Source organism: Phaseolus vulgaris, chromosome 9 (genome assembly GCF_000499845.2).
Source record: "Phaseolus vulgaris cultivar G19833 chromosome 9, P. vulgaris v2.0, whole genome shotgun sequence".
Classification (NCBI taxonomy): Eukaryota; Viridiplantae; Streptophyta; class Magnoliopsida; order Fabales; family Fabaceae; genus Phaseolus; species Phaseolus vulgaris.
In genome coordinates, this window is record NC_023751.2 from 13156601 (window position 1) to 13183301 (window position 26701).

The 26701-nt window shown below is 33.3% G+C and overlaps 3 protein-coding genes across 3 annotated transcripts; 1 reads left to right on the forward strand and 2 right to left on the reverse strand.

Annotated features, from left to right (window-relative positions):
• Positions 1-366: 366 nt before the first annotated feature.
• On the forward strand, positions 367-7226 carry LOC137821542 (cytochrome P450 711A1-like). The gene is made up of 5 exons (XM_068626183.1): positions 367-1136; positions 3153-3305; positions 5304-6096; positions 6257-6352; positions 6665-7226. The coding sequence occupies exons 1-5, from the start codon at positions 892-894 to the stop codon at positions 7001-7003; spliced, it is 1626 nt and encodes a 541-aa protein (XP_068482284.1). The 5' UTR covers positions 367-891; the 3' UTR covers positions 7004-7226.
• Positions 7227-7332: 106 nt separating this feature from the next.
• Positions 7333-9679, reverse strand: LOC137821543 (protein IQ-DOMAIN 6-like). The gene is made up of 5 exons (XM_068626184.1): positions 9410-9679; positions 9078-9329; positions 8645-8872; positions 8457-8570; positions 7333-8230 (listed from the first exon to the last, which is right to left on the reverse strand). Exons 1-5 carry the CDS (start codon positions 9473-9475, stop codon positions 7559-7561), a joined length of 1332 nt encoding a protein of 443 aa, XP_068482285.1. The 5' UTR covers positions 9476-9679; the 3' UTR covers positions 7333-7558.
• Positions 9680-15276: 5597 nt separating this feature from the next.
• LOC137820842 (mitochondrial carrier protein CoAc1) lies at positions 15277-22935 on the reverse strand. The gene is made up of 7 exons (XM_068625123.1): positions 22146-22935; positions 21503-21588; positions 21215-21422; positions 20345-20471; positions 19981-20165; positions 19631-19759; positions 15277-15639 (listed from the first exon to the last, which is right to left on the reverse strand). Exons 1-7 carry the CDS (start codon positions 22323-22325, stop codon positions 15538-15540), a joined length of 1017 nt encoding a protein of 338 aa, XP_068481224.1. The 5' UTR covers positions 22326-22935; the 3' UTR covers positions 15277-15537.
• Between the last annotated feature and the right edge of the window lie 3766 nt (positions 22936-26701).

Consider the following 26701-nt stretch of genomic DNA (forward strand, 5'->3'; position numbering starts at 1 on the left):
GTATTTTACTTTCTAATACACAAGTAAATAAGAATTTTTTTTTATATTTTAAAAAAAAAATAAAAATCTCATATCGACTACGGATAGAGAATATTTTATTACGGGAGTGCAAAGTTTATCTCAAAGTGGTTTTTATGGTGTTGAGTTTAGGGACTTTAAAAAATATGATCACTTTTTTTAATAAATTAGGGAAACCAAAGATGCAAATAATAGGTTTACACATGCTGCTATAATGTAGTGGTTTAGAACATACATAATTTTTCAATATCTTATTATGATGATGAGATAATGGCAAGTGATTATGTATAAACTATTGTGAGAACTGTAAATGACGTATATTAAAAGTCCACGAACATAAATGTCGATGAAGAACGTGAAAAACTATGATTATCTTATTCAGCAATCGCTTTCGTGAGAAAAGAGTAGGTCTGAGCACACCTAGATGATTTTCATGGCGGGTACAAGAATAGGATGCATAGTGGATAGAGGAGTGTGTGTCCAGATTCAGGAGAACTTGCACTTTTACCCCCACACTCTCAACACATGCACCACCCTTCATAGTAGCTATCTTTTTCCAAAACTATTATTTTTGCCTCCCTACGAAAACCATGGTTTTGTCTTGACAAAAATTATAATAAAAAAGGCATGGTTTGATTATATGATGAAAAGAATGAAGAAGGGGAGTGATTGGGTAGAAGGGTATCTAATTCCCACATCTCATCATTCACATAAGGACAAAACCTCATCTTCTTATAGTACCTCCAATTCCTTAATATAAGCCTTAATCCTGGAGACACCAAGAGTGAACTCAGGAAAATATATAGAGTCCCCCACTCCCCCTCAAACCAACCAACCAAACTAAATATATAAAACACCAACACATATATATACATGGTGCTGATGGATTTGCAGTGGTTGCTTCCAGTTCATACTGTTCTTTCTCTTTCTGCTTCAACAATGTTTACCTTGCTGGCTATAATAGCAGGATTGTTGGTATATCTCTATAGACCTTATTGGGGTGTAAAGAAGGTTCCAGGTCCACCTTCTTTGCCTCTTGTAGGACACCTTCCCTTGCTGGCTAAGTATGGTCCTGATGTCTTCTCAGTCCTTGCCAAACAATATGGTCCAATTTACAGGTTAGCTTACTTGCTTGTGATTAGTGCAACATTTATGTATGACAATGGTTGATTCATGATTTGTTACATATGTCTATGTTTTTTTTTCCTGCCCCTTCATTGGATTGGTATGAGGAAAAGGGTGTTACTGTTATTGGAAATGGATCTTATTCAAATGTCTGAACTCAAAGTTTGAGAGGATGATCTTAAACAGAATGATGATGGGAGAAAAATTTTGACTTTTGAGAAGGGTGGTTGTGTTGTGTGTGTAGTGGGTGTCTCTGTGCCCCAGAAATAGATATAAATTTTAAAAAAAGTGATGATTGTATGATCCAATTGTCCTACGTGTTCTGGTTTATTCAGATGCTCGCTTGCTTCTATACACAAAACTGAAAAAGGGCCCACTGCAAGCGTGGTATACTTTGGTGTCTTTCTAAACTCCAGCCACCAATAATACCGAATTATTATTGTTTACTTTTCAGAAATGATATATTAATACTCATCTTTTTCCATACATTTAATCAACACCTATCATTATTTATTTTAGATTTTTAACCTATATATAAAAACTATTTTTAGTTTATTAAGAAACCCATTTTACTTTTTTTATATATTTTCAGCTAAAAATATTTATGAATAAATTTATCCAGTAATATAATTTTTATTAATTTGGATTTTAAGAATTGAAAAAAATTCGATCAGACGATATAAAAACTAATTGAAACCATTAATGTTCAATTGTTCGAGATCGAGTATCTAGCTATGCAATGATTTATTTGATTTTAGACGACGAGATAGAAAAAAAAAGCATGAAATGAAAGTGAAAGAAGATGTAAGAGTAATGAAATAGAAAATAAAGATGTAATCAGAAAGAGAATGAAAGATAAAATAAAACACCTTCGCAAATGTTTTATCTATTTGATAAAAAGCAAAAGAGTTTAGGAGACTTGTTTTTTGGAATAAAATGAAAAAAAAATAAAGTATGTAGCGACGCATAAAACAATTTCAGAGTGTTACACGTAATAGATCACGTGTACTACAAATTTAATATTTTTTTAATAATTACTTAAATATTATATTAAAGATGATTTGGACATATTAAATAGTCAAAGGTAACTCTATTAAACTCTAGTCTATTTTCATAACAAATGGGATTTCCACATTTAAGTGTTTTATCATTTAATAGGCCACACTGATTATTAAATAACTATGTGTTTTATTAGTCATATATCCGGAAAGATTATTATTTTTGGGCTAGAAAAAATTTAGGCTCCTTAATAGTGACTACCATTAGGCAAATAATTTCAAAATAGAATTATTTACTAAGTCAATCTACCATCTTCTCCAACAAATATTATTTTTTATTATAAATTTAGATTTGTTGTGTTGTTAGTATAAAATGTTATTAATACTTTATGTGAATAGGAATAAAACTCTAGTTTAACAGATTGCACCAAAAAATGGTGTTTATATTAGCATTACATTAAAATAAATTAATATAATTAAGTCCTTAAAAAAAGGTTTTATTGCATTGTTGTCTTTTTTTAACTAAGCACAGAAGTATAGTTGGTGTACAGTTGAGTGTCAATTCTTTTAGAACAAGTTTCAAATAATATAATTAACAAGATATTTGACTGGGGATTTCTTTTTTCTAATTTAGTGATAGTGAAAAAAAAATAAGTTTTTCTTCATATAAATTACTTTCTGCCATGAATGATAATTTTTTTCATGTTAGTTAGACATACTTTTTTTTTGTTTTTTTTTTCATTAAAGTTATAACCTTTTTCTATTTCTACAGTCCATAAAATATAAAATAAAAATCAATTAGTATGACTTACAATATCAACTAATAAAAAATTGTAGTGGGTATAAATTTTAAATTAATTATTATAAAAAATAAATCACATATAAAAATAATAAGATGGATTTTGTGTACGCTTTACAATGAAGAAAAATTTGTTTAAAAATTTTAAATATTTGAAAAATATATATAATAATTAAATTAAAAATAAATAAACACAACTTTTATTGGTGCAGATTCCATATGGGAAGACAACCCCTAATAATTATAGCAAATGCAGAGCTGTGCAAGGAAGCAGGAATTAAGAAATTCAAAGATATTTCAAACAGAAGTATTCCTTCACCAATTTCTGCTTCCCCTCTTCACCAAAAGGGCCTCTTCTTCACCAGGTATATTTATGCATATAAAAAGAATGAAACAGACAGTGAAATATATAAAAAAAAAAAAAAAAACTCAAAATATTTTTATAACCTTTTTATGACATTATTATATAACTTTTTTTTGTATTATGTGTTGCTTATTTTTATCTTATATTAATTTGTCTTTTATCTGTCTTCTAATTACATGAAAGAGTCGTATAAATAAATATAATTTCTCAAACAAACAAAAATTACAGGTATGAAAATCTGAAGTTTGTAAGAATGGTGGAAAGTTTTAGCCATGAAACCGAATAAGTTGTTAATAAAATGCTTTAATGAACAAATAATTTTACTCCCTTGATCAGTTAAATCAATAATTGAACCTGCATAAGATTCTTTGAAACACCCAAGAACGTTGACCAAATAGAAAATAAATAGTACAAAAGTTGAACCATTTCATCAATTGACAATTAAGATTTGAAGGAACAAAATGCTGTAACATGCATTAACAACGTACGGCTGTTAATATGTTTTACAAATTTCTTTACTAAGAGAAATGATTAATGACAAGAATCAAACTTAAATGTGAAAGCAGTGTTTGGTTCCTCATAAATTGAAGCACTCCTTAGTTATAAGTGTAAAAGAACAATAATTTTATTTCCTTCAGTTTACATTTGGTATATGATAATAGTTAGATATTATTAGGTCAACAAGGATAATTAAAACTTATAATTAAGTTAGAATATAACTTTATTATTACTTTAAGAGTCTAACATGTAAATATATTGATTCTTTGATTCACTAAACTTATCTTCCTTTTTAGAGAAATAATCTTTTGAAACTCGTTTTTTTTTACTTTCACTTTACAACTCCTTTCAATAATAATTATATATTTAACTAGTAAAAATAAATATAAACAGAATTTTGAAATAAAATAATAACATTTTGGTTGTAAAATAAAAGTAGAAAAGAAAGTATCATCATCTTACTTTTTTAGGAAGAAAATATTTTGATAATTCAAGTTCCATTTAACAACTCTATATATTAATAAAATATTCAATTAAGTTATTTAATTAAAATATAAATTAAATTATTAAATAAAAAGTTGTAGAATAATAGGATAAACTTTCAAAAATGTAAACTTATCATGTTTATGATTTTTAATAAATGTTGAAGGAGAAGAAACTTCAAACAAACAAAAATAGGAAGGACTCAATGGAAATGCTAAAAGAAAGGTGCAAGGGTCACATTCAAAATGGGGTAAACTTATATGGTTAATTATTTATTTGAATCACAAATTTTTATGGTGATGCTGTGAAGTAGAATTTAGAGTGTGCATATTACACAGAAGTGAGCGACAGGAAATTTAAATGGTTGTGCGTAAAACTGTAGAAGTCATTCTTTAGAGTACTGTTCAGTCGTGCACTAAGTTTTTTTTAGCAAAAACAAATAAAATAATAAGGATACATCAATCTATTAAGAAGTGAATTTTAAGTCTAACTCACACGCCGAGAGTGATTACTTGTGCGTAGGATAACATATTATAGATGATCCGATAACGGTCTGATAATGGGTGGTCTGATAACCCCAACAAACATTCGCTATTATAGACTCGAAAATAACTCTGATATCGTATTAAGAAGTAAACTTTAATAAGTCTAACTCAACCTCATAAAATCAGCTTATAAAGTGAACTTTGCACCCACTTATATACTATAAAATACTCTAATCTTTAGTTGATATGAGATCTTCAACATTACATACTATAAAATACTCTAATCTTTAGTAGTTGATATGAGATATTCAAGAGAACCTTATACAAGACAACAACACGTGACACTCTCTACTTCTGAGAAATCTAAGAGTAAGAGACCTTAAACTCGATCTCCTAGTGGTGCACTAAGTTGAATGTCATTTTGTTTCTGTTTTGTAATCATTAATAATGAAATGATGGGTTAAAACTCAAAAACTATTGCAATGATAGTAAAGCATCTAAAATCTGAAGTGTCTTGGAACTTGGTGGTGTAGGGACTCACAATGGTCTACCATGCGAAACACTATACTATCAATCTACCAACCATCGTACTTATCTGGATTAGTGCCAATGATGCAGTCTTTCATAGAATCTGCCACCCAAAACCTTGACTCTCAAAAACAAGACATTGTTTTTTCCAACTTGTCCCTCAGACTTGCAACTGATGTGATTGGTCAGGCAGCATTTGGTGTCAACTTTGACCTTTCTAGACCCCATTCAGTTTGTGATTCTATCCAGAGTGTGGACAATGACCATGCAAGTTCTGGTAAGGACAATGAAGTATCGGATTTCATCAACCAGCACATATACTCCACTACACAACTGAAGATGGACTTGTCTGGTTCCTTATCCATCATATTGGGTCTGCTTTTGCCAATACTTCAAGAGCCATTTAGGCAGATTCTGAAGAGAATTCCAGGAACCATGGACTGGAAGATTGAGCGTACAAACCAAAAACTAAGTGGGCGTTTGGATGAGATAGTAGAAAAAAGAATGAAAGATAAGACCCGAAGTTCTAAGGATTTCTTGTCACTCATACTTAATGCCAGAGAAACAAAAGCAGTTTCAGAGAATGTATTCACACCTGACTACATCAACGCAGTTACTTACGAGCATCTACTAGCTGGTTCAGCAACCACGTCCTTTACCTTATCTTCTATTATCTATTTGGTTGCTGGACATCCTGAAGTTGAGAAAAAATTGCTTCATGAGTTAGATGCCTTTGGTCCCCTGGATCAGATTCCGACTTCTCAAGATCTTCGTGACAACTTCCCTTATCTTGATCAGGTTTGTTAAGCTAACCACAAAATCTCCTACAACTTTGAAATTGCTACCTTGTCAGTACAAAACAGCTACTCATACACAAGAAATACTAGCAACACTTTTATTACCATCTTTTGAATGCACTCTATATTTATACTTTTCGTGCGCTTTACCTCAAATGTAGGTGATCAAAGAGGCAATGAGATTTTACACTGTATCTCCATTGGTTGCAAGAGAAACATCAAATGAAGTGGAGATTGGAGGCTATCTTCTCCCAAAGGTAATATAGTAATACAAGTCTATTAACATTTCAATAGATGCTTAGAAGAAAAGAAAAGAAATTCGATCATATTTTATTTTTTGAAACAATTTCTCTGAATATCGAAGTGTAAAAATTAATTTTATATTTCAAATTCGTTCTTTGTCTTTTCTTAGAGTGTTTGTTGAAAAGTTAATATTGATTATATATATAAACTCAGTCTTGATGATGTCCAAGACTGTGAGTTTTGGTAAACATTCTCTTCACAGATCACAATCATAAATTAACTATGTTTTATCTGTGCCGTTGCTGAATCTGGTTTGCTATAAGCAGGGTACTTGGGTGTGGTTAGCACTTGGAGTTGTAGCAAAAGATCCCAAGGACTTTCCAGAACCTGAAAAGTTCAAACCAGAGAGGTTTGATCCCAACTGTGAAGAAATGAAACGAAGGCATCCTTATGCTTTTATACCATTTGGAATTGGTCCTCGGGCTTGCATTGGTAAACAATTTTCCCTACAAGAGATCAAGCTTTCTCTCATTCATTTATATAGGAAATACGTGTTTCGGCATTCACCCAATATGGAAAACCCCTTGCAACTCCAGTATGGGATAGTTCTCAACTTCAAGCATGGGGTCAAGCTCAGAGCCATAAAAAGAACACACAGTTCCTAAGCACACGGTTAAGATAATTCATATACTCTATACTGCAGAGTTTCAGATGATTTTATCTTTTAAATGTTAAAGTGTGCTAAAATCCGAATACTAGCAAATGTTACCTTACGTAGAGCTTTAGCCTATTCCAGCTTGTTCAATAGAATACCAAAAAGAGTGTGTTACGAAGTTCATAAAAATTCCATGTTTTAATAAATATCAGCTGAACACTCTTCCTACAAGATTTTGTATGGCATTATTTGTTGTGGGAAATATTCTTTAACAAAAATAAGGGGACAAAGTCCTTCTAAACGTGCTTTTAAGTATATGATTTTATCCTGACAAGCCTCTTAGCCCTGACAAATATCAATACCCATAAATGAACAATTGTACAAATGGAGATCCCTCACATGTATTATCAAACATAAGCTACTTCTAGCTAGCTAACTCAATTTAAATTGCATGGAACAACAAGATGTTGAACTTCTTGGGAAAAATAATGATAAAATACACAAAGAGGTTGTTGAGCTTCCACCACACTCATACCATGTCCATGTAAACTGGGCCTTTTCCCTTTCACCGTGGCCTCACTGAGCCCTTGTCCAAGTGAAGTGGCCTAGAAAGGTTGATTGAAGGGTCATAACCGGCAGTGCTTTTGGAATCTCCATTGGAGAAAACCGCTGCCCTCTTGAGAAATTGAAACTCATCCATGGACTGTTGCCTTTGAGCTCTACTATACACATGATTACTACTTGTCTTTAACTTTGCCTTTGTGGACTGAGTCAGGTTCATGTAATTAGGCCTAGCAACAGCATTACCGTTACTATCATCAGTCCTGTCACAAGTGTTCCCAGATATCGGTGTTGTAGATGTACAAATAGAAGATGATGCAGAGCTCTCATCATATCGAAACTCAGAACTTGGACTTGAGGATGAACGAGTAGCTTGCCCAACAAGGGGAGGCCTAGCAGAAACCCTTGTTGTCATGTTGTTCTTCTTTACCTTGACCAAACATGGTTTGGAATTAGAGTTCACAAAGGGTTCCTCAAACTTCTTTGGAAGTGGGGTTTTATCTAACAAGGCTTCAGCCTGAGATTGTTCCATCAATCTACTCTCCCAAGGCTTGGCTGCCATCCAACGCTCCAACCAAGTCCACCCCCAGTTAGCTTTGTTACTCTCATGACTCTTCAGGGAGCAAAAAGAGCCATTAGTAGTTCGTGAATTGTAACTTTGGGCTGATCTGCATTGCTGGAATACATATACACTATTTTAAACATCTTTCTAAGAAAGGACATCAAAGGAAGCATAGTTTCAACTCTGTTATTGCTTGTTAAGGAGAATCAAGTTGAAATACTTGTTATCATGATTTTAAGTAAATATTTACATATTTCATAATCAATCATAGCCAAAACAATTTTTTTTTTTTTCAAAACCAATTTTGCAACCTCACTCGATCAAACTCAGTTGCACTTACCTTTTGAGCAAGAGAGTAAGCAATTGCTCTTTCCCTTTTGAAAGCTCCTTCTTGCCTCATCTGTATCTTTACTTTCACATCTTCCAGCGTCCCTCTGCTGTCACACCATCCTTCCTGCACATTCTGTTAGACACTACACCGCACCACACAAAACAGAAACACAAGCTTGCATGAGTGAATTATGATACCTCAGCTTGCTTCAAAAGTTCAAGCTTAGTGCGCCTTTCATTAAGCATGTTCTGCACAGCTTGCCCCTCCATGGACATCCTCACACGACGAGCTCTTACACGGGCCTGAACCCGAACCAAGGCCTGCATACACCTCAGTGTCACCGCAGCTTGCTTCCTCACCTGTCTACCCCGCACAAGAGCTTGAATCCTCACCACTCCCTTCAATGCCCTCAAAGCCCTTCTTGCCTACAATCAAAACCACACAACTATTAATACCAAATCTCTCCTATTTCATTAAAGATCCACATATTCCAATGTCATAGTCAACACAGCTTATATATAAACATAACAGGTTTTGAAGTTTTGAAGTCAACACAACTCTATTAATTAGTCATGGGTTCTTCACAACATATTAAAAAGTGGTAATGGTTATTAGAATGAAGATCTATACCAAGAAGCCACGGAAAGCAGTTTGGATTCTTATAGCGGCCCATTCTTGCTTGACGAGTCTGAAATCCTTAGGTGGTGCTCGAACCACAGTGGCTACTGCAGCTGTGTAAGCATCTGCTGCTAAAACAGGTGGAGAATCAGACCCTTCAGAAGCCTCTCTGTGGTGGTTTCCTTTGAAACCCTTCCAAGAACCCATATCCCCAGAAGAACTCCTCCATAGCCTCCACTTCTTGCTCTTACCACCCTCTTTCACCTACACATAAGCCATACAAGTCATAAAAAATAGTAGAGTTTAGATGGACGCATGCAAGTATATCGAACTAACTGACTAACATGTTCGTCTTTGTCTGGTTTCTTGAGTCCGATTAAAGCCTTTACCCATTTTCCTGAGGCACCCATGATGAAGCAGGCGTTGGAGTTTGGCTTTGCTTCTTTGAAGGAAGCTAGTGTGTGTCAAATGAGCTGAAACAAAAGGCAAAGTTTTGTTAAAACGTAACTGGGTTACAGCGTAGAATGTCGGGGAGATGAGAGAGAGAGAGAGAGAGTTCGTGAAGGGATGTAACGTTAGGAGATTTGAAATTCAAAACGTGGAACGGACAAAGTGGGGGTTGACGACGTTGGTCCCGCATGATGAAGGAATCGTTCGATGTTGCATTGGAACAGTGCCACCACGTCACGTTGAGGTTCAGGGTTTGATGTGGGTGGGGCCCACTGTCTTTGTTGAGAGATATAATAATAAAGTCATCAAAAGGCACGAAGCCTTTGCTGTGTACTATCTGAAAAGTGTTATCAAGTCAGAAATAACAAAAGCGCTATCATATTCTTTTAATCTTTTTCTTTATTTTTTTATTTTCAAATTTTTAATATCAAATATTTTTATTAATAGAATTTTCTCTTTGATGTCGTTATCGTATAATAAAAATATTTGTTATATTATTTTATCATTTTGTCACTGTAATATTAAATTTTACAATTTTATTATTTTGGTATTCAAAATATTGTGTTTAATAGTAATAATAATAATAATGTAATATATGAAATGTAGTATATTCTGATAAGTAATGTAATGTACTTTTAATGATGTAATATTTCTTTTCTCCTGTCATTAATTAACGCTGAGATATTTTTTCCTCTAAATGCAATTTTTAAATTTCTATTTCTTTAACTGTGTAAAATGCTTACAGGAAGTTGACAATAGGACAAATAATGTTCTATTCATTATTTAATTTAAATACATTATAATATTAATGTTTCTCCTTTCATTCCTTATTCAAATAGTAATGTTTGATAAAATTCAATTAATTATTAATTTACTTGACTAACTTATAAATTAATTTAATTAATATAAAAATGTTTGATAAATTTTTAAAGTAGTTTTATTTTAAAAATGATAAGTTATAAGTTATTTGTAGTTTCAAGTTTAATTAGTTTTCTTTTATTATTATTCATTATGTTTTTATATTTTTTATTAATATTTTAGTTCTCTTTTTTTATTATGTATTTTTAAATTTATAAAAATAATTAATTATTATACTATTTTTCTTATTTGTTAAATCAAATTTTTATTTTTTATTAATTTAAACTAAAAAATACAAAATTAAAATTACTAACCAATGATTCGCGACAATTGTATTCAATAAAATTTGTAAAAATAAAACTAATAGAACAATAATTTAAATTTATAATAAAAATTATTTCTAAAAATAAATAAAAGTTAAATTTGACTAATACTCTTTAGATAACTAATTTAGAAAAAAAAATACTTATTCAAGTAAAAAACATTTTTCAAAAAAAAATTATTAAAGTAAAAAAATAAATGACAGGATGGAGTATCCTGCCAAATAATACACGACAAAAATCTTTTTGTAGCAAAGAGAGAGTGAGTGAAGTGAAAAGAGATATAACACTTTATAACACTTTCTTATGTTAAGTACCCTTCAACCCTACTTTTTTTTTCTCAACTTTTTTCCTCTGTTATTCCTATTTTTTTAGATGCATGAGATCAATTACTATACGTCCACATCGCCCTGGTTCATACTCAAAATTGGGTTCACACACTTGCAATAGCTTTCATTATCTTCATGTTCCAATGGTTTATTTATTTTATGTTCCAACTATATTCTTAGGCCATCGTTGAAGAATTTGATTTAATTTTGAAAAAATCATATTGTTTTACTTCTAAATATAGATACGGTTGAGTGTGAAGTCGACATCAATTAGACTGTGATGATTAGACATCATGTTTTAGTGAATAAACTTAATTATTGTGTTCCCTCTATAATCTCTATTTAAGATATCTTTGTGTTTATAATAAAATTGTAATAAACAGAATGAAAACCTAATTAGTTGTCCGTAAATGTAGGTTGCATATTGACGATCGAACCAAGTTAAATTCTGTATTGTTTATTTTCTGCAGTTGACTCGTAATTGTGGGTTGCTTCTGCGTGCGTTTTTTTCTATCACATTCTTGATTAAACGTTTTATTGATAAAAAAAAATAAATTAGATCAAGAAAAAATGTTTATCAATCCTTTATTTTATGCATATGATTTTAAAGGGAGTTTGGCTTTTTATGTTTTGTCTTTGTTCTTTAGTGTTGAGGACCATTCTGAAGGGATGAGCGAAAAGTTGGAGAAATAAAGTGTAGCAGTTGAAAACCAGAAAAAATGTGGAACCAGGCTTCTACTTTTTTTTTTATGGCATTAACAGGGATTTTGATTTGGAAATGGGTAACGAGTAATTTTTTGCATCCTCTGTGTTTTCGAGAACAGTGAAGCATTCATTCATAGGAATCCAAAGACAAACAGAGAAACAACTCAAATAAACTATAATAAAATGCTGTCTTCACTGTCTTTCATTGGCTGCCTAAAGTTGAAAGCCAAATTTGAACCTTTGGGGTGAAATCCAACACTTCACAAATTAATTACCTTTTGTTCTTATTACAACTTTTTAGGTTCAATTTGGTGGGAATCTTCAATTTTAAACCTAACTCCATAAAATTACTCTTCAACTTTTTATAATTCAATAATAATATTTTACTGTTGTGGATCTGTAAACATTTTCTAGAATTAGGTTAGAGTTAGTATGAATATGTAGTTATTTTTGTTTGAATAATAGTACATATTAACAAAATTTGGTTTTAACATGTAATAATATCTGAAAACTTCTGATTTTAAATTGATTTTGAGGATGTAATTATTAAAATAATTTGAGGTTGGCATATGTCCGAAATAAATAATGTGACTTTTATATATATATATATATATATATATATATATATAACATCCCTAATTTTTACACATATATAATAAAATAAAAGTAAAACAAGCAATATGTAATTAATATATAAATATGTACAACTATCTCAAAAAGATATTCTTTTTCATAGAGATTTTAATATATCTACCAAAAATTTTTAAAACAATACAAAGCATTCTAATAAAAGATATCTCATTCTCTAACTGTCTAGTGAAAAGCTTTATTACCTGCAACCTCATCTGCTCCAGTATAAAACGCAATCATCACAGATAAAGAAACAAACACAAACAAAGAACAGGGTAAGCTAGCTATAAATATTTCTATATAATTTCAATTTCAAATTAATAAACATAATTCATCAAGTCTCATACAATTTCTCAAACCATCAAGTGTCTATTAAAATTCATAAATTCATCTTTCACATATTAAACTTCTACGGACTCACAATACATAAACATTTGACTATACTTCCGGAAGACTTGGACGTTGACTTAGACTCAGATTTGCACTGTTATACTATCTCACTGTGAAATCCACAAAGCAATGCGCATAAATAATCTTAATATCATCTCTCCTAGCATGACAGAAGTAACTCATAACAGGTTAAATAAGTTATCTTTCAACAACTTACTCATTTATATGAACCGTCATTGACTCTCACCACCTAAATAACTTCATCTAAATGATTTCAATATCTCAGGAGAGTCTGAATATCTTCTTCTAGACAAATTCCTAGTCAATGTACATCCTAAACAATCTTAACACATATTTTCTTTCCTGAAAATATTATGTCTTGATTAAAATTTATATTTCAAATCTCATAATATCCAAAATCACACAATTAAATCATACCAAAACTTAGAATTTCATTTAACTAACAACACACACACATAGATTTATATATGATTTCTAAACCAAAATCCCTTTACCTGAACTTGAGCTTGAGCAGATGCTCCCTAAGAGCTCCAAACTACCAATAACTCAAGGGTAGCCTAACCTGCACCATAGAGTCCTGATAAAAACTCTAACCATACCATTAGGACTCTAAGCTAAGAGAGACTACTTTTTCTGAAGATAAAAACATCACATGCAAGCTTAAGACAAACCTAACGAGATCAAAACTAACTCAAAAAAAAAGGAGTCAAGAATTAACTTACTCTATCTGAGTTTTTGATCGAGCAATCTTCTAGAGTTCACTGTCAGGAGTCCAATGGCATACTCTGATCGTCAAACTGATAAAGAGGATGCTAGAATCTTTAGAGAAAATGCATAAAAAAAAAAAATTGAGTTTTTATAGAGATGATGATTATTTCAAAATGAAACCTCACTAAGTGAATTTCTATTTATATATTCTTTTAAATTTAATAATAAAATATTCATGTGTCATTTTAATTATACCATTTTTACTCAAATTATTTTTCTATGTCCTTACACACACACACACATATATATATATATATATATATATATATATATATATATATATATAAATATAAAAGTTTATGCAAAAAAAAATTAATAAGTTAAATGAGACTTAAATCTACATTTTATATTTAATTTTTTTAATGTATTGTCAAATATAACGATTAAGGGAAAAAAACATTTAATTTGTTTTACACTGACATGTCAAATGTGAATTCGAACAAAACTATAAATTTTCAATTAATTTGTCAAATAATTAAGGAGTAAAACATTTAATTTTTTATTTTTGATATGGTTTTAAGTGATTTTTTTTATCATATTTCTTCTCGTATTCTTATTTTAATTGTTACATTTTTTCTTGTGTTATTAAAACTCTTTTTTTCATATTAGTTGAATGAACGGTAAAATAGGAAAAATAATAATAGAATACTTAAATTAAAAAAAAAATGAAAGTAAAGAACGTGTTTTTATTAAAAAATCTACAACTAAAAAGAAATAAAGGAAGTGTAAAACTTCCTAAAAAAAATACTTTTAAATTCTTTTGCTTAAATACAAAACAGAACTTAAAAAAAAAAAAAAAAAAAGGTGTTAAGCAGTGGTCAACATTCTTCTGATCAATAGTCAAACAAAAGTGAATAAAAACATTATTACGTGATGAAAGAAAAACGAAAAATGAGACAGATGGTCAACGACGAGGTGAGTCACTTTTTCTTGTTTTTCCATTTTGAAATTATTCTTTGAGTATAATAAAACCCAACGTACCTATTTAAATGTTATATATTCTATAATGGTATCATTGGATAAGGCTAGATAAATTTTACCCCAAAAAAGTGCACATCTAAATATTTTAGATTATTTACAATTAATTATATCAATTGATTTTATTCAACTTTAAATCAAATAAATATAATTAAAGTTAAACGGCAAAAACTAAAAAGTATGTAGAAAAATGGCTTAATCACAAAAACATATTGATAAGTAGAGAGAGAAAGCTTTTAAATTTAAAGTATAAATATTTTGAATTTTCCGCACCTATGTTTTTCTTCATTGTCTGTTTAATCAAACAATTTTTGAATTTAGAAAATGTCCTCTTCTCCTTACCATTTCTCTCTCTCTCTCTCTGCCCAAACAGGTTCAAAAATTGTTTTAACAAAAAAAAAATATAGCACGTTGTCAGACTGGCTCCTGTGACCTTGTCTCCCCCAAAACATGATAAAATGCAGTATATTTACATAGGCATGAGTGCATGAGCATTATCATAAATGTTCAGAGCATAAATAAGTAAAAAGTGTTACCTCTTGCTTTGTTAAAGCCATAAGTATGTCGTACCATGTCTACTTATATATATATATGTTCTAGCATTGCAGTCATATAAAATCGTACCCGGTGAAAATCCTTCAAATGGAGATGATGATTCTTGTGATTAACTAGATTGTTCAAATAAAAACTTAAGCCATCCCTAGTTAGTGATATGGATTTGACGAATAAGAGTTTGTTTTCATGCACAACATCTCTTAGAAATTTCAAGGGGAAACAAGTAACTTTGTATTGCATCCACGTATGAGTATACAAGTTATATATTTTAAGGATAAAGAAAAAAATGAGTAGCACTATATGGAACTTTCCAGATCTGACAAAGTTGGACATTAGTTAATTTAAGCGCATCCTCCAACGATATCTGTGAATAGCTGTAATACTGAGTTAAAGATATTCCTGTAAAATTAGTTTGAATAAGGTAACTTGGTCACTTGTTGTTTCCCGTTTAGGGCGAGCAGTGAGCAATCATGCTGCCGAAACTGATCGAGACTTTTGTTGAGGCGGTATGCCAAGCCAAGACTTCATCATGTCGTATGTGGTGAAACTAATTGCAGCGGAAGGAACAATCTGTGAACATGAACATAGCAAGTAATGTATTCAAAATAGAACCAAAAAGAAAGCACAGATGACATGCCACCAACAAAATGGATAGGAATGATCAAGTTCATATTAACAATTTTCAGGAATCGGCCGCAGATATGGCTCCTCGCTATTTTTAAGAGTTTTTTTTAATATGGACATGCTTCTCGCTATTTAAATGAGTACCAAAGGCACAAGGTTATGAAATGTAGGGTCGTGATGGATTGGAATATACATCCGATCCAGATCCAAATCCAAATAAATGGTTTTGATTTAAAATCAATATCATTTTAATTAGATCAAATTTATTTTAATTAGATCAAATTTATTTGAATTTTTTTAAAATTTATTTAAAGTGAATTAAATCTAGATTAAATCCACTTTGTTAATTACATTAAATCCATTTTGATATTGACACAAATTAACTTGGTTCGAACTGGATCTAAGCCGACTCAACCTGGATGCAAACTAACTCAACTCGACATCGGCCCGGACTCAAACGACTCGACATCGACCTGGGACTGCTAGGCTCGACATCGGCTTGGGCCCGAACGACTCGACATCTCAGGCCCGTACGACTTGACATCGACCCAGGTCCGCTTGGCTCAAAATTGGCCTAGGACTGTTAGGCTCGACACAGGCCTAACCCGGACAACTCGACATCGGCTCGGGCCCGGACGACTCGACATCGATTCGGGCCCGCTCAACTTGACATCGGCCTGGGCTCGAACGACTCGACATCGAATCGGGTTCGAACGACTCTACATCGATCCGGGTCCCCTCGGCATCAACCCGGGCCCGCTCGTTTCGACATCGGCTCGGGCCCACTCGGCTCAATATCGGCCTTGGCACCCTCAGCTCAACATCGTCTCGGGCCCGACCCAAACAACTCGACATCAACCCGGACCCGAACGACTCCACAACGACCCAAGGCCCGAACGACTTGACAACAGCTCAACCCGGACGACTCGACATCGGCCCAGGTCCGGACTAATCGACTTTGAACCGGGATCGGATGACTCAACATTGGCTCTAGCCCGCTCGACTCAACATCAGCGCGGGCTCACTCGACTCGACATCAGCCCGGGCCCGCTCGACTTGACATCGGCCAGGGCCCGCTCGGCTCGACATCGGCCCGTGCCCGCTAGGCTCGACATCGACCAGGGTCCATTCTGCTCAACATCGGCCCGGGCTCGAACGATTCGACATCAAACTTGCCCGGGCGCGTACGACTAAACATCGGTCCAGGCCGGCTCAACTCGAAATTTTCCTGAGACTGCTAGGCTCGACAACAACCTAGGTTCGGAAGACTCAACATCGAACTCGGGACCGGATGACTTTACATCAGCTCGTCTCGACCCGGACGACTCGACATCAACTTGGGCACAGATGGCTCGACATCGGCCCGGGTCCAGACGACTCGACTTCGAACCGGGATTGAATGACTTGCCATTGACTCTAGCCCACTCAACTCGACATCAGCCTGAGCCCGCTCAACTCGACATTGGCCTGGGACTGCTAGGCTCGACACCAGCCTGGACAACTCGTCATCAGCACGTGTTCGAAAGACTCAACATCGAACCCGGGCCCGAATGAATCAACATCGGCTCGGACTCGCTTAGCTCGACCTAGACGACTCGACATCTGCTTGGGCCCGGACAACTCGAGATCGGCATGGGTCTGGATGACTCAACTTCGAACCAGGACTAGATGACTCAAAATTGGCTCGGGCCCGCTCTGCTCAACATCGGCGCGGGCCCCACCCAGACGACTCGACATCAACCCAGACCCGAACAACTCCACATCCGCTCCGGGCCCGGATGACTCGACATCGGCTCGCCTCGACCCGTACGACATCGGCCCAAGTCCGGACGACTCAACTTTGAACCGGGACCAGATGACTCGACATTTGCTCTAGCCCGCTCGGCTGAACATTAGCGCAGGCCCGCTTGGCTCGACATCAGCCCAAGCCCACTCGGTTCGGCATCAGCCCGGGCACGCTCGACTCGATATCGGCCCGGGCCCGCTAGGCTCGACTTCAGCCAGGGTCCATTCTGCTCGACATCGGCCCTGGCTCGAACAATTCGACATCGACCCTGGCCCGGACGACTAGACATCGGTCCAGGCCTACTCGGCTCGAAATTGGCCTGAGACTGATAAGCTTGACACTGGACATCAGACTCGAGCCCAGATGACTCAACATCAGCTCGGCTTGACCCGAACAACTCGACATCGACCTGGGTCCGAACGAATCGCCATTGGCTATAGCCCGCTCGGCTCAACATCAGCCTGGGCCCGCTTGACTCGACATCGTTCAGGGCCCGCTCGACTTGACATCGGCCAGGGCAGCTCGGCTCGGGCCCGCTAGGCTCAACATCAGCCAGGGTCCATTCTGCTCGACATCGGCCCGGGCTTGAACGACTTGAAATCAGCCCGTGCGAAGACGACTCGACATCGATCCAAGCCCGCTCGGCTCGGAATTGGCATGGGACTACTAAGCTTGACACCGGCCCCGACCCAGACAACTCATCATCGGCCCGGGTTCAGAAGAGTCGACATCGGACCCGGGCCTGGATAACTCGACATCAGCTCGGGCTTGCTTGGTCCGGGCCCACTCAACTCGACATGGACGGCTCGAGATTGGCCTGGGTCCGGACGACTCAACTCCGGACTGTGACTGGATGATTCGACATTGGCTCGGGCCCGCTCTGCTCAACATCGACGCGGCCCCGCTCGACTCTACATCAGCTAGGGCCCGCTCCGCTCAACATTGGCCCGGGCCCGCTAGGCTCGACATCAGCCAAGGTCCATTATGCTCGACATCAACCCCGGCTTGCTTGGCTCAATATCGACTTTGGCCCACTTTGCTCGACATCGGCCCAAAATCAGTTGACTCAACGTCAGCCCAAGCCCGCTCAACTCGACATCGGCCCGAGCCTACTCGGCTTGACATTGATCCGGAACTGCTCAGCTCGACATTGGCTCGGGCCTGCTCGGCTCTACATCGACACGGGCCCGCTCGTCTCAATTTTGGCCTTGGCCCAGCCCTGACCTGCTCGGTTCAACATCGAACTGGACCCGCTCGACTCGACATCAACCCTGTCCCGATCTTCTGGATATTGGCTCGAGGTCCGCTCGACTCGATATGGGCCTGGACCGACTCAACTAGACATTGGCCTGGGCTAACTCGGCTCGATATCGGCCCCGGTCGACTTGGGTCGACTCAATATCGGCCACTCAGCTCGACTTGGCCCATGGTTCACTTGGCTCAGAACGACTTGGCTCGAATTTGACCCATATCGACTCGATTCGACTTGGGCCCGGATGACTCGTCTAGACGTGGACTTAGGCCGACTTTGCTCAACCTGGACCCGGATTGTCTTGGCTAAACCTGAATCGGGCCAAGTCAAAATCCAACCCAAAATGCAATTTGGATAATCCAAAAATGTATCCAATTTATATCTAATCCATATCCAATTAAATGGATTGAATTTAAAATCCAAAAATATGGATTTGGATTTGAAATAAATCCATTGAAATGGATTAAAACTAAGATGGATTGGATTTTATAATTTGGATTTTTTGTCCATTACTGAAATGTATGCGTATGCGTAGTTTATGAAGCTAGATAAAGAGCCTTAACTACCACGATTCACCAACTATTATTTTCAGTCCTTAGGTTGTTGGCAAACAGAAGAAATTGGTGTCCAACAGGATTGGTCACATGGTTTACTGTCCAATGCAATACAGTGGCATCAAATTCCACATCAGTTTATTCAACTCCAAGAAAACCAATGTTAAGAAAGATAAAGTGTTGTACACCACCAGACAACAGAACAACGAGACGTATAAAATTTGTAGACCGAAATAATCCGAAAACAAGTGAAAAGAAAAAATAAATAGCATTTCTTTTATAGACAAAGCAAACAATAGAAAAGATGAAGCATGCATAAACTTGGTTTGATAAGGTGAGCATTACCCTTATATAGTTAATGCTTACGCCATGAAACAGCTGCCTCCATCCTTGATTACGAACAATCGTCCTAAGTCCATCAATGGTATTTTTATATCTGACATTCTCATGTGTAGCATTCTGCAGGCCGCCAACCTGTAACAAACAAATAGAAGATGATGAGTAAAAGCTTAAACAAAGGGAAATGTGCTAATATTTGTAAAACTTGAAAACGACCTAAAGGGGCTCTAACATCAAATTTTATACACAGCAAAAAGATTGCAGAGCTAATTGGCTAGACACCCATCTCACCATAACCAGAAAAAGGGGAAATGATTCTACAAACTGAGCTAGACAAAAAGTCATGCTTCAAATACCTGCATCTGTCTCTTGACAACATCTAAAGGGTATGTTAAAGTCTGCCCAAACAATCCAGCTAGAGCTCCACAAGAAAGACGCATCATAATGGAGTTTTGATGTTCTTCAGGAAGCTGTGTCTTCAATTTCTCATACATGTAGAACTTTAAACCAGCATATGGAAGAATTCCAGTAAGGGTCGGTCCTAAGGAAAAGAAAAAGATGAGGTTTCTCATCAATGTAACGGAAAAAATGAAGGTAAAATACAAGAAATAATAACTGATATATGTGGTAAGAAGACATTATCTCCACAAATATGTATTCCAACAGATTCCACCACCACAATAACAAATTACGGTTATCTAGATCCTGTAACATACATACCTGCACCCCTATAAAGCCCACGAACTCCGCCCTCCTTATAGACACTCGTAAGCACACCTTTAATGTCATTATGTGCAGGTTGAACTCCTCTCATACCATCTTTGATACCTGCTCTTGTGTCCACTACCTATAAAAATTTAAACAACAGAAATAAGAAAAGTTGATTAGATTGTATACTACAAGAAATTTTTTCCTAATAAAATATCCCCCGGTAACTAATGCTAATCTTTATCAATTTTAATTGACTAGGGTCATTATGTTTATTCTAACATTAAAGCATTGGCATTCATACTTTCCTATATTGCCTAGGAATTATCATAAATCATTAGGGATGGCACCATTTAAGTCTCTTTTAACCTATTATGATTTTAAAAAATAAGAATATATGAAAGAAAAAGACTACAAAGTCATTTATACATGTACATACAAGTATATTATTTTCCACATGGAAAGACCTTGCAGGCGGGAGAGAATGCTCTTGTCCCTGCTCACAAATATGCTTTGAGGCAATCCTCCCCACAAGAATCCCCAAATGATGGTAAAAATTGCCGTCCGATGGACCATGCGTATTGGAATCAAGATACTACGATTCATTAAATCACCCTGAAGTATTCTATGAACACCAGAAAAGTTTTCATAGTCTCTATATGAAATTGGTAGATGTAATTCTAATATAAAGTATTCTTCATCTATCTTTTTCCCTGGTGATACAACTTTCCTTAAACTTTAATTTAACTTCGACTAAATATGAACAAAGAGAAACAATGAAGTGGATAATAATGGTCTCTCAATAATTCCAGCATATGTGCATGTGTTAAAGGTACCCTCAAGTCTATTTCAAAGCTTCAAATGTTCAAATGATATAACTACCTGGTAAGCAAGTTTGGTACGGGCAAGATCCAACGGGTAGGTACATAAAACTGATGTTCCCCCAGCAGCAGAGCCTGCTAAAAGATCAATAAAAGGACCCGAACCTAACGCTGGATAATTATTCAAGATCCAACTTTTGTAGCGCTCATATGTCATAAAATGCAAGGCTGCATATGGAACAATGCGGATAACACCAGCTCCATTTCCCCTGAAATCACCGCATAAACAAGATTAACAATACACAACTTAAGTGGAAGAAAGCACCATGTCATGTAATTTGAGTCTTACTTATAGAATCCTTGAAAACCTTCAGCCTTTAGTAATTTATTCAAAGATTGATACACCCCAAGAGAATGAAATCCTGGTGTCCTTGTCTGAAGATAAAATAAATAAAGGTTAAAGAGGAATATACACCAATTAAGAACATTCTGACGAAGTAAAGACGGCAAAAAGAAAGTAACAACAACATAAATGATATACATCTAACAAATGACAACAAACATATAGCTTAAAACCGAAGTAAAAATAAAAATCCTTGAGACAAGGGGCAGAAACCTCTGAAAGTTACTTGATGAGAGTAGAAATCAATGACTTCAAGACTCCAGCAAGAGGCACAAATCAAAGAGAATAATTTAGTTGACACAGAGGCAATCCAAGATATAATATAATCCTCTCTTTACACGTCTAAAATTCTCTCCCCCCTTCCCTTATCTTCCTAATCTAGATCCAATATACCTAACTTCCTTAGCAAAAACTTACATTACATATTACTATTGACTAGTATCATCATCATATCATAAGATATTTACCTCCAATACATTACAAAAATAAGGATATTTAAAACTTATAACGCGGTCTGATCGTACAAGCTTTGAATCATGTTTTCAGTTAAACAAGTGAAAAAAAAGATAGAAGAGAAAGAGTGGTGAACCTGCCAAAGAATCTTGACTCGTTCGAGAGGTGCAACAGTGGTCTTAGAAAGCGCACCAGCAAAGCCTCCGGCAATTAGCTCCTTGACATACACAGGAACGCCATCAAAACTAGACTGTTTCCTCTGGATGGATGCATTGTCCACGAAACCAGCAATGGTAGATCCTTGTGAAGAATCCATCGATTCCAAAAATTATAAAAAAAAAAGAATTGAATTGTTATGAATCAGATTAGGACTATCCACTCTGGAGCTCAGAGAACTCCTTATCCCATCGGCGTTTGGCGAAAGACAAGTGGGTGTGTTGCAATGGCAAGGAATTGGGTGTGTTGAGAATCACGAGCCAATCCCCTTCGGCAACAATAAGAGACATCAACAGCAGACAAGAACGAACAAAGGGACAGTTTTCGATTGCAACAATGAAGAGGAATTTACACCGAAAGACAAGGGTTTGTGTGCCCCAAAGAACATAATCCCGTGAATCCGAATGGCATGAAAATAAAAGGGTGAACAAAAACCCCTTTCTTGGGAGAAAGGGGGAAAAGGAAAACGGGTGTGTGATGTGAGAGTTGGGGAGGATGAAAGAACAGACACCCGTTTTCCTTTCAATCAAATTCAATTTTGGGTTTTATTGTTTTGATTTGATTTTTTTATAAACTGATCTCTTTTTCAACGTTCCTATTTTCGTTCCTCGCAATTGCCAGTTTGCAGTTACATCGGATCTTTCTTGATGTTTCACGTGTTATGCCCCCGTCAACATTCATAGCATCATTTATGATTTATGATTTTCTCCACCTAAATTTATACACGAAAATATCTATACTGTTACTTTTCTTTTATTTTTTTAAGTATATTTTTTATTAAAATATACTTATAAGACGCTTGCATTCTTGCACATCAACCATCAAAATATCCATCTAACAAATATCTGCTGTTAATTATATTATTGTAAAAATTTGCTAAGCTAGGTTCTATCTTATAAGATTACACAAGATTAATTATTTTCTTTAATTGAAAAAAATGTTAATATGTAATTAGGATTATCTAATTCAATAATCAATTTATTAGATTTCATGACATAATTTTATTTTTCGTAGTTAATTACGGACTGAGAGAAAAATAAAATAAATATATTTAGCTAGAATTTAAATTGACATTACAAATTATATATATATATATATATATATATATATAAATATTTAAATTAATAATTAATTGATATCGCTGTCATGTATGTATTTTTATTAGATTAAAATATATACCATTTTATTCTTTTATTATGTTTATAGTTTTTTATTTTTATGAATAATTATTTAAAAATAATACAATTTAATATATATATATATATAATTTTGTAAAAATGATATTAAAAAATTATATAACTATTAAAATTATTCAATAGTTTTTTATTAAATAAATTATTTTTTATTTAATTATATTTTATTTATCAAAGGATAAAATTATTTAACTAAAAGATGACACTAAAGGAAATTAGCAAATTATATATCCCTATATATATATATATATATATATATATTTGAAGAGAAAACAATAAATAACAATAATGAAATTAAGATTAAAATACTGAATAGTTAAATATAATAAAATATATAAAAATTAAAATATTGTGAAAACTTTATATCTTTAAAATATTCATCTAATAAAAGTAAATGTATTAAAAGTATTACTGAGTAACTAATTGATTATCATCACTGTCTTCATTAATATATTAAATTTATATTTATTATACTACTATATTATATTATTATTTAAAGGATTTAACTGTAATAAAAAATATAAACAAAATAAATTACGTCTTATATATAGATATAACGTTTTGATTTTAATATTTTTAAAATGATGTTTAATATTGTAATCTTTTAAAAATTTACGTGAATTCTATTATTATTCTCCTTTTTTTGTGTTTATACTTATAAAATTATTTTCTTTTTATGTAAAATTCAATTCATAAAGTTTATGCATTAATTATTTTTACACTGACGTGATACTAAAAAGAGAAAAAATAGTTAATATTAGTTATTATTTTGAAAAACAAATAAATTTATTATTATCAATTAAATGAACTACTCTAATTTATTTTGTTTAATAAAGTAATTAAGTTTTAATTTATACCTATCTATACCTATTAACTATGTGTAAAGGGAATTTTTCATTATAACCTTTTTTTATATACATAATTTTTTTTCGATCATACCCTTATTTAATATATCTCATTTTATTACTACAATGAAGTATTTTGTCATTTCATATTAATTACTTAACAAAAATTATTTTTTAATTTTTTAAATTAATATTAATGTACCGTTTTTGTATTGACTTTTCCACTTTTCCTTTCTTTATTTTAAGGTAACAATAGGAAGGAAGAGAGAACATACTCTCACACGTTCCACATCAAATCTCACAAATCACTCTCTTCACTTCATTTCAAACAATTATATTCTTTGGTAAAACCATTATTTTTTTTATCTACCATTAAGTCAATCCTAACCTTAATGTTAACATCATCACACTCTCCAATCCCAAAACTATCAATGAAAGAAGAGAAAATATTTGAAAAAGAAGAAAGATTTAAACCGAATAAGAAAAAAAAAATTATTTAATCAATTCATATTTTTTACATGCTATTCCAAAATTATTTTTGTATATATGATAAATTTTTATCATCGTAAAAATAAAGTAAAAGAGAAAAACATTATGAAGGTTGTTGCATCTGTGTTTCCGTCAGTATAAATAACAACAGTATAACAATATATGTATCCTTAACTTTAAGAATAAAAGGGAAATTTTAATTAACCAGAATTTAACGATGTGCCTAGATTTTAAAAAATTCAATATAAATTTAAAAATAATTGAATACAAATTAAATCTATATTCATATTTTATTTTATGAAAAAACTAGTGTGAATTTCTATAAATTAAATTCTATATATTTGAATTTTAAATCCATATTCTATTAAAATAAATAATTTGGATACTTATTTTGAAATTGGTATAATTTTTCAAAACATTTTAAATATAAATAATTTAAAATTACTATATATATTTTTAGAATTTTTTTCTGGAATGAAAATATATTGAAATCTTTCAAAACATTTTCATATAATGTTCAATAATTTAAAAATTAAACCAATTTTTTTATATATGGTATATATTTTCTATAAAGTTTGGTAGAAGTTTTAGCACATGTTTTGAATGTGAGTGTATATTACTTTCTAATAAAAATAAATTATGTATTACTTGTAAGTTTAATGTTAAATGTGAAAATAAAGGGAAGTCAATTGTTATATTTTAGTAAAATATAACATACATCTTTCTTGAACATTAAAATGTTTAGTTAGGTTTGGCAAGAAACTCCAATTTAGATTTTTATTTTAGAAAAAAAAAATGTTATACACATTATTAGTTGGAACAAAAACATAAACTAACAATATAAAATAAATTATTTATTTATATTATCTTCTTATTCACCTCATTAATCAAAGAAATGCAACGCAATGACATTGCATACAAAAAATAGTACAATGATTAAATATGTACAATGTTTTTCTATGATTTTGACTAAGTATGTATACAATGTTGCTATCATTAGAATCTATTTTTTCTTCTTCTTGAAATTACTAATATTTATAAAAATGAATTAATGAAATGCGCATTATATACTCTCAATTCATATTTAATATATATTATTATTATTATTTATTTAAACAAAATGATATTATTTATTCATATGTACAAGCGAGTTTTTATACGAATACATTTCACACTAAATATCATCGTCTTTCCATGAACTCATATTACATATTATTGGTTGTTTCTTCCTGCACCTCCATTATTCTTCTTCCACCTTTGTATTTCTAAAAATACTCTTATATAATATTTTGGATTACGTAATCTGAAAGTCTTTTTTCAAATTTGTAATTAGTTTTTGCATTACATAATCCGAAAGCTTTTTTTCAGATGCATATTAGTTTTCGGATTATGTAATTTAGAAGTCTTTTTTAACTTCCAGATTACATGAAGTCTTTTTTCAAATGCGTGTTCGGATTATATAATCTGGAAGCTACTCTATGGGAGTGACACGAAAAGGTTAAAAAAGTATTTTTCCATTGTGTATGAGGTGATAGAAGAAGAACCTATGGATATGGAGGTGCAGGAAGAAATAGTTCATATTATTATACTGACTAGAGTTTGGTTTCATAAACATATTTATTATTCTTGATTTGAATATACCATCGATTCTGAAAAAAATACCAAATGATGTGACATATTAGCACAGAAAAAAAGGCATGAAAACATGTTTTTCACAATGTGCAGCAAAAAGTAAAACCTATTTTAAATATAAGCTTAAAGATGAATCTGATTGAACATGTTCTTCCATTTGAATTTGAGCAACGAGTCAGTTGGTTGTAATTAATCAACAAATTTCTAAATGCGAAAGCAATAGATGCCACTATTTCTTACAATGTACAGGATCATGATCACGTTGTACGTGAAACATTGTTCATGTGAGAATTTGATTACCCAGAACACGAGCTTCA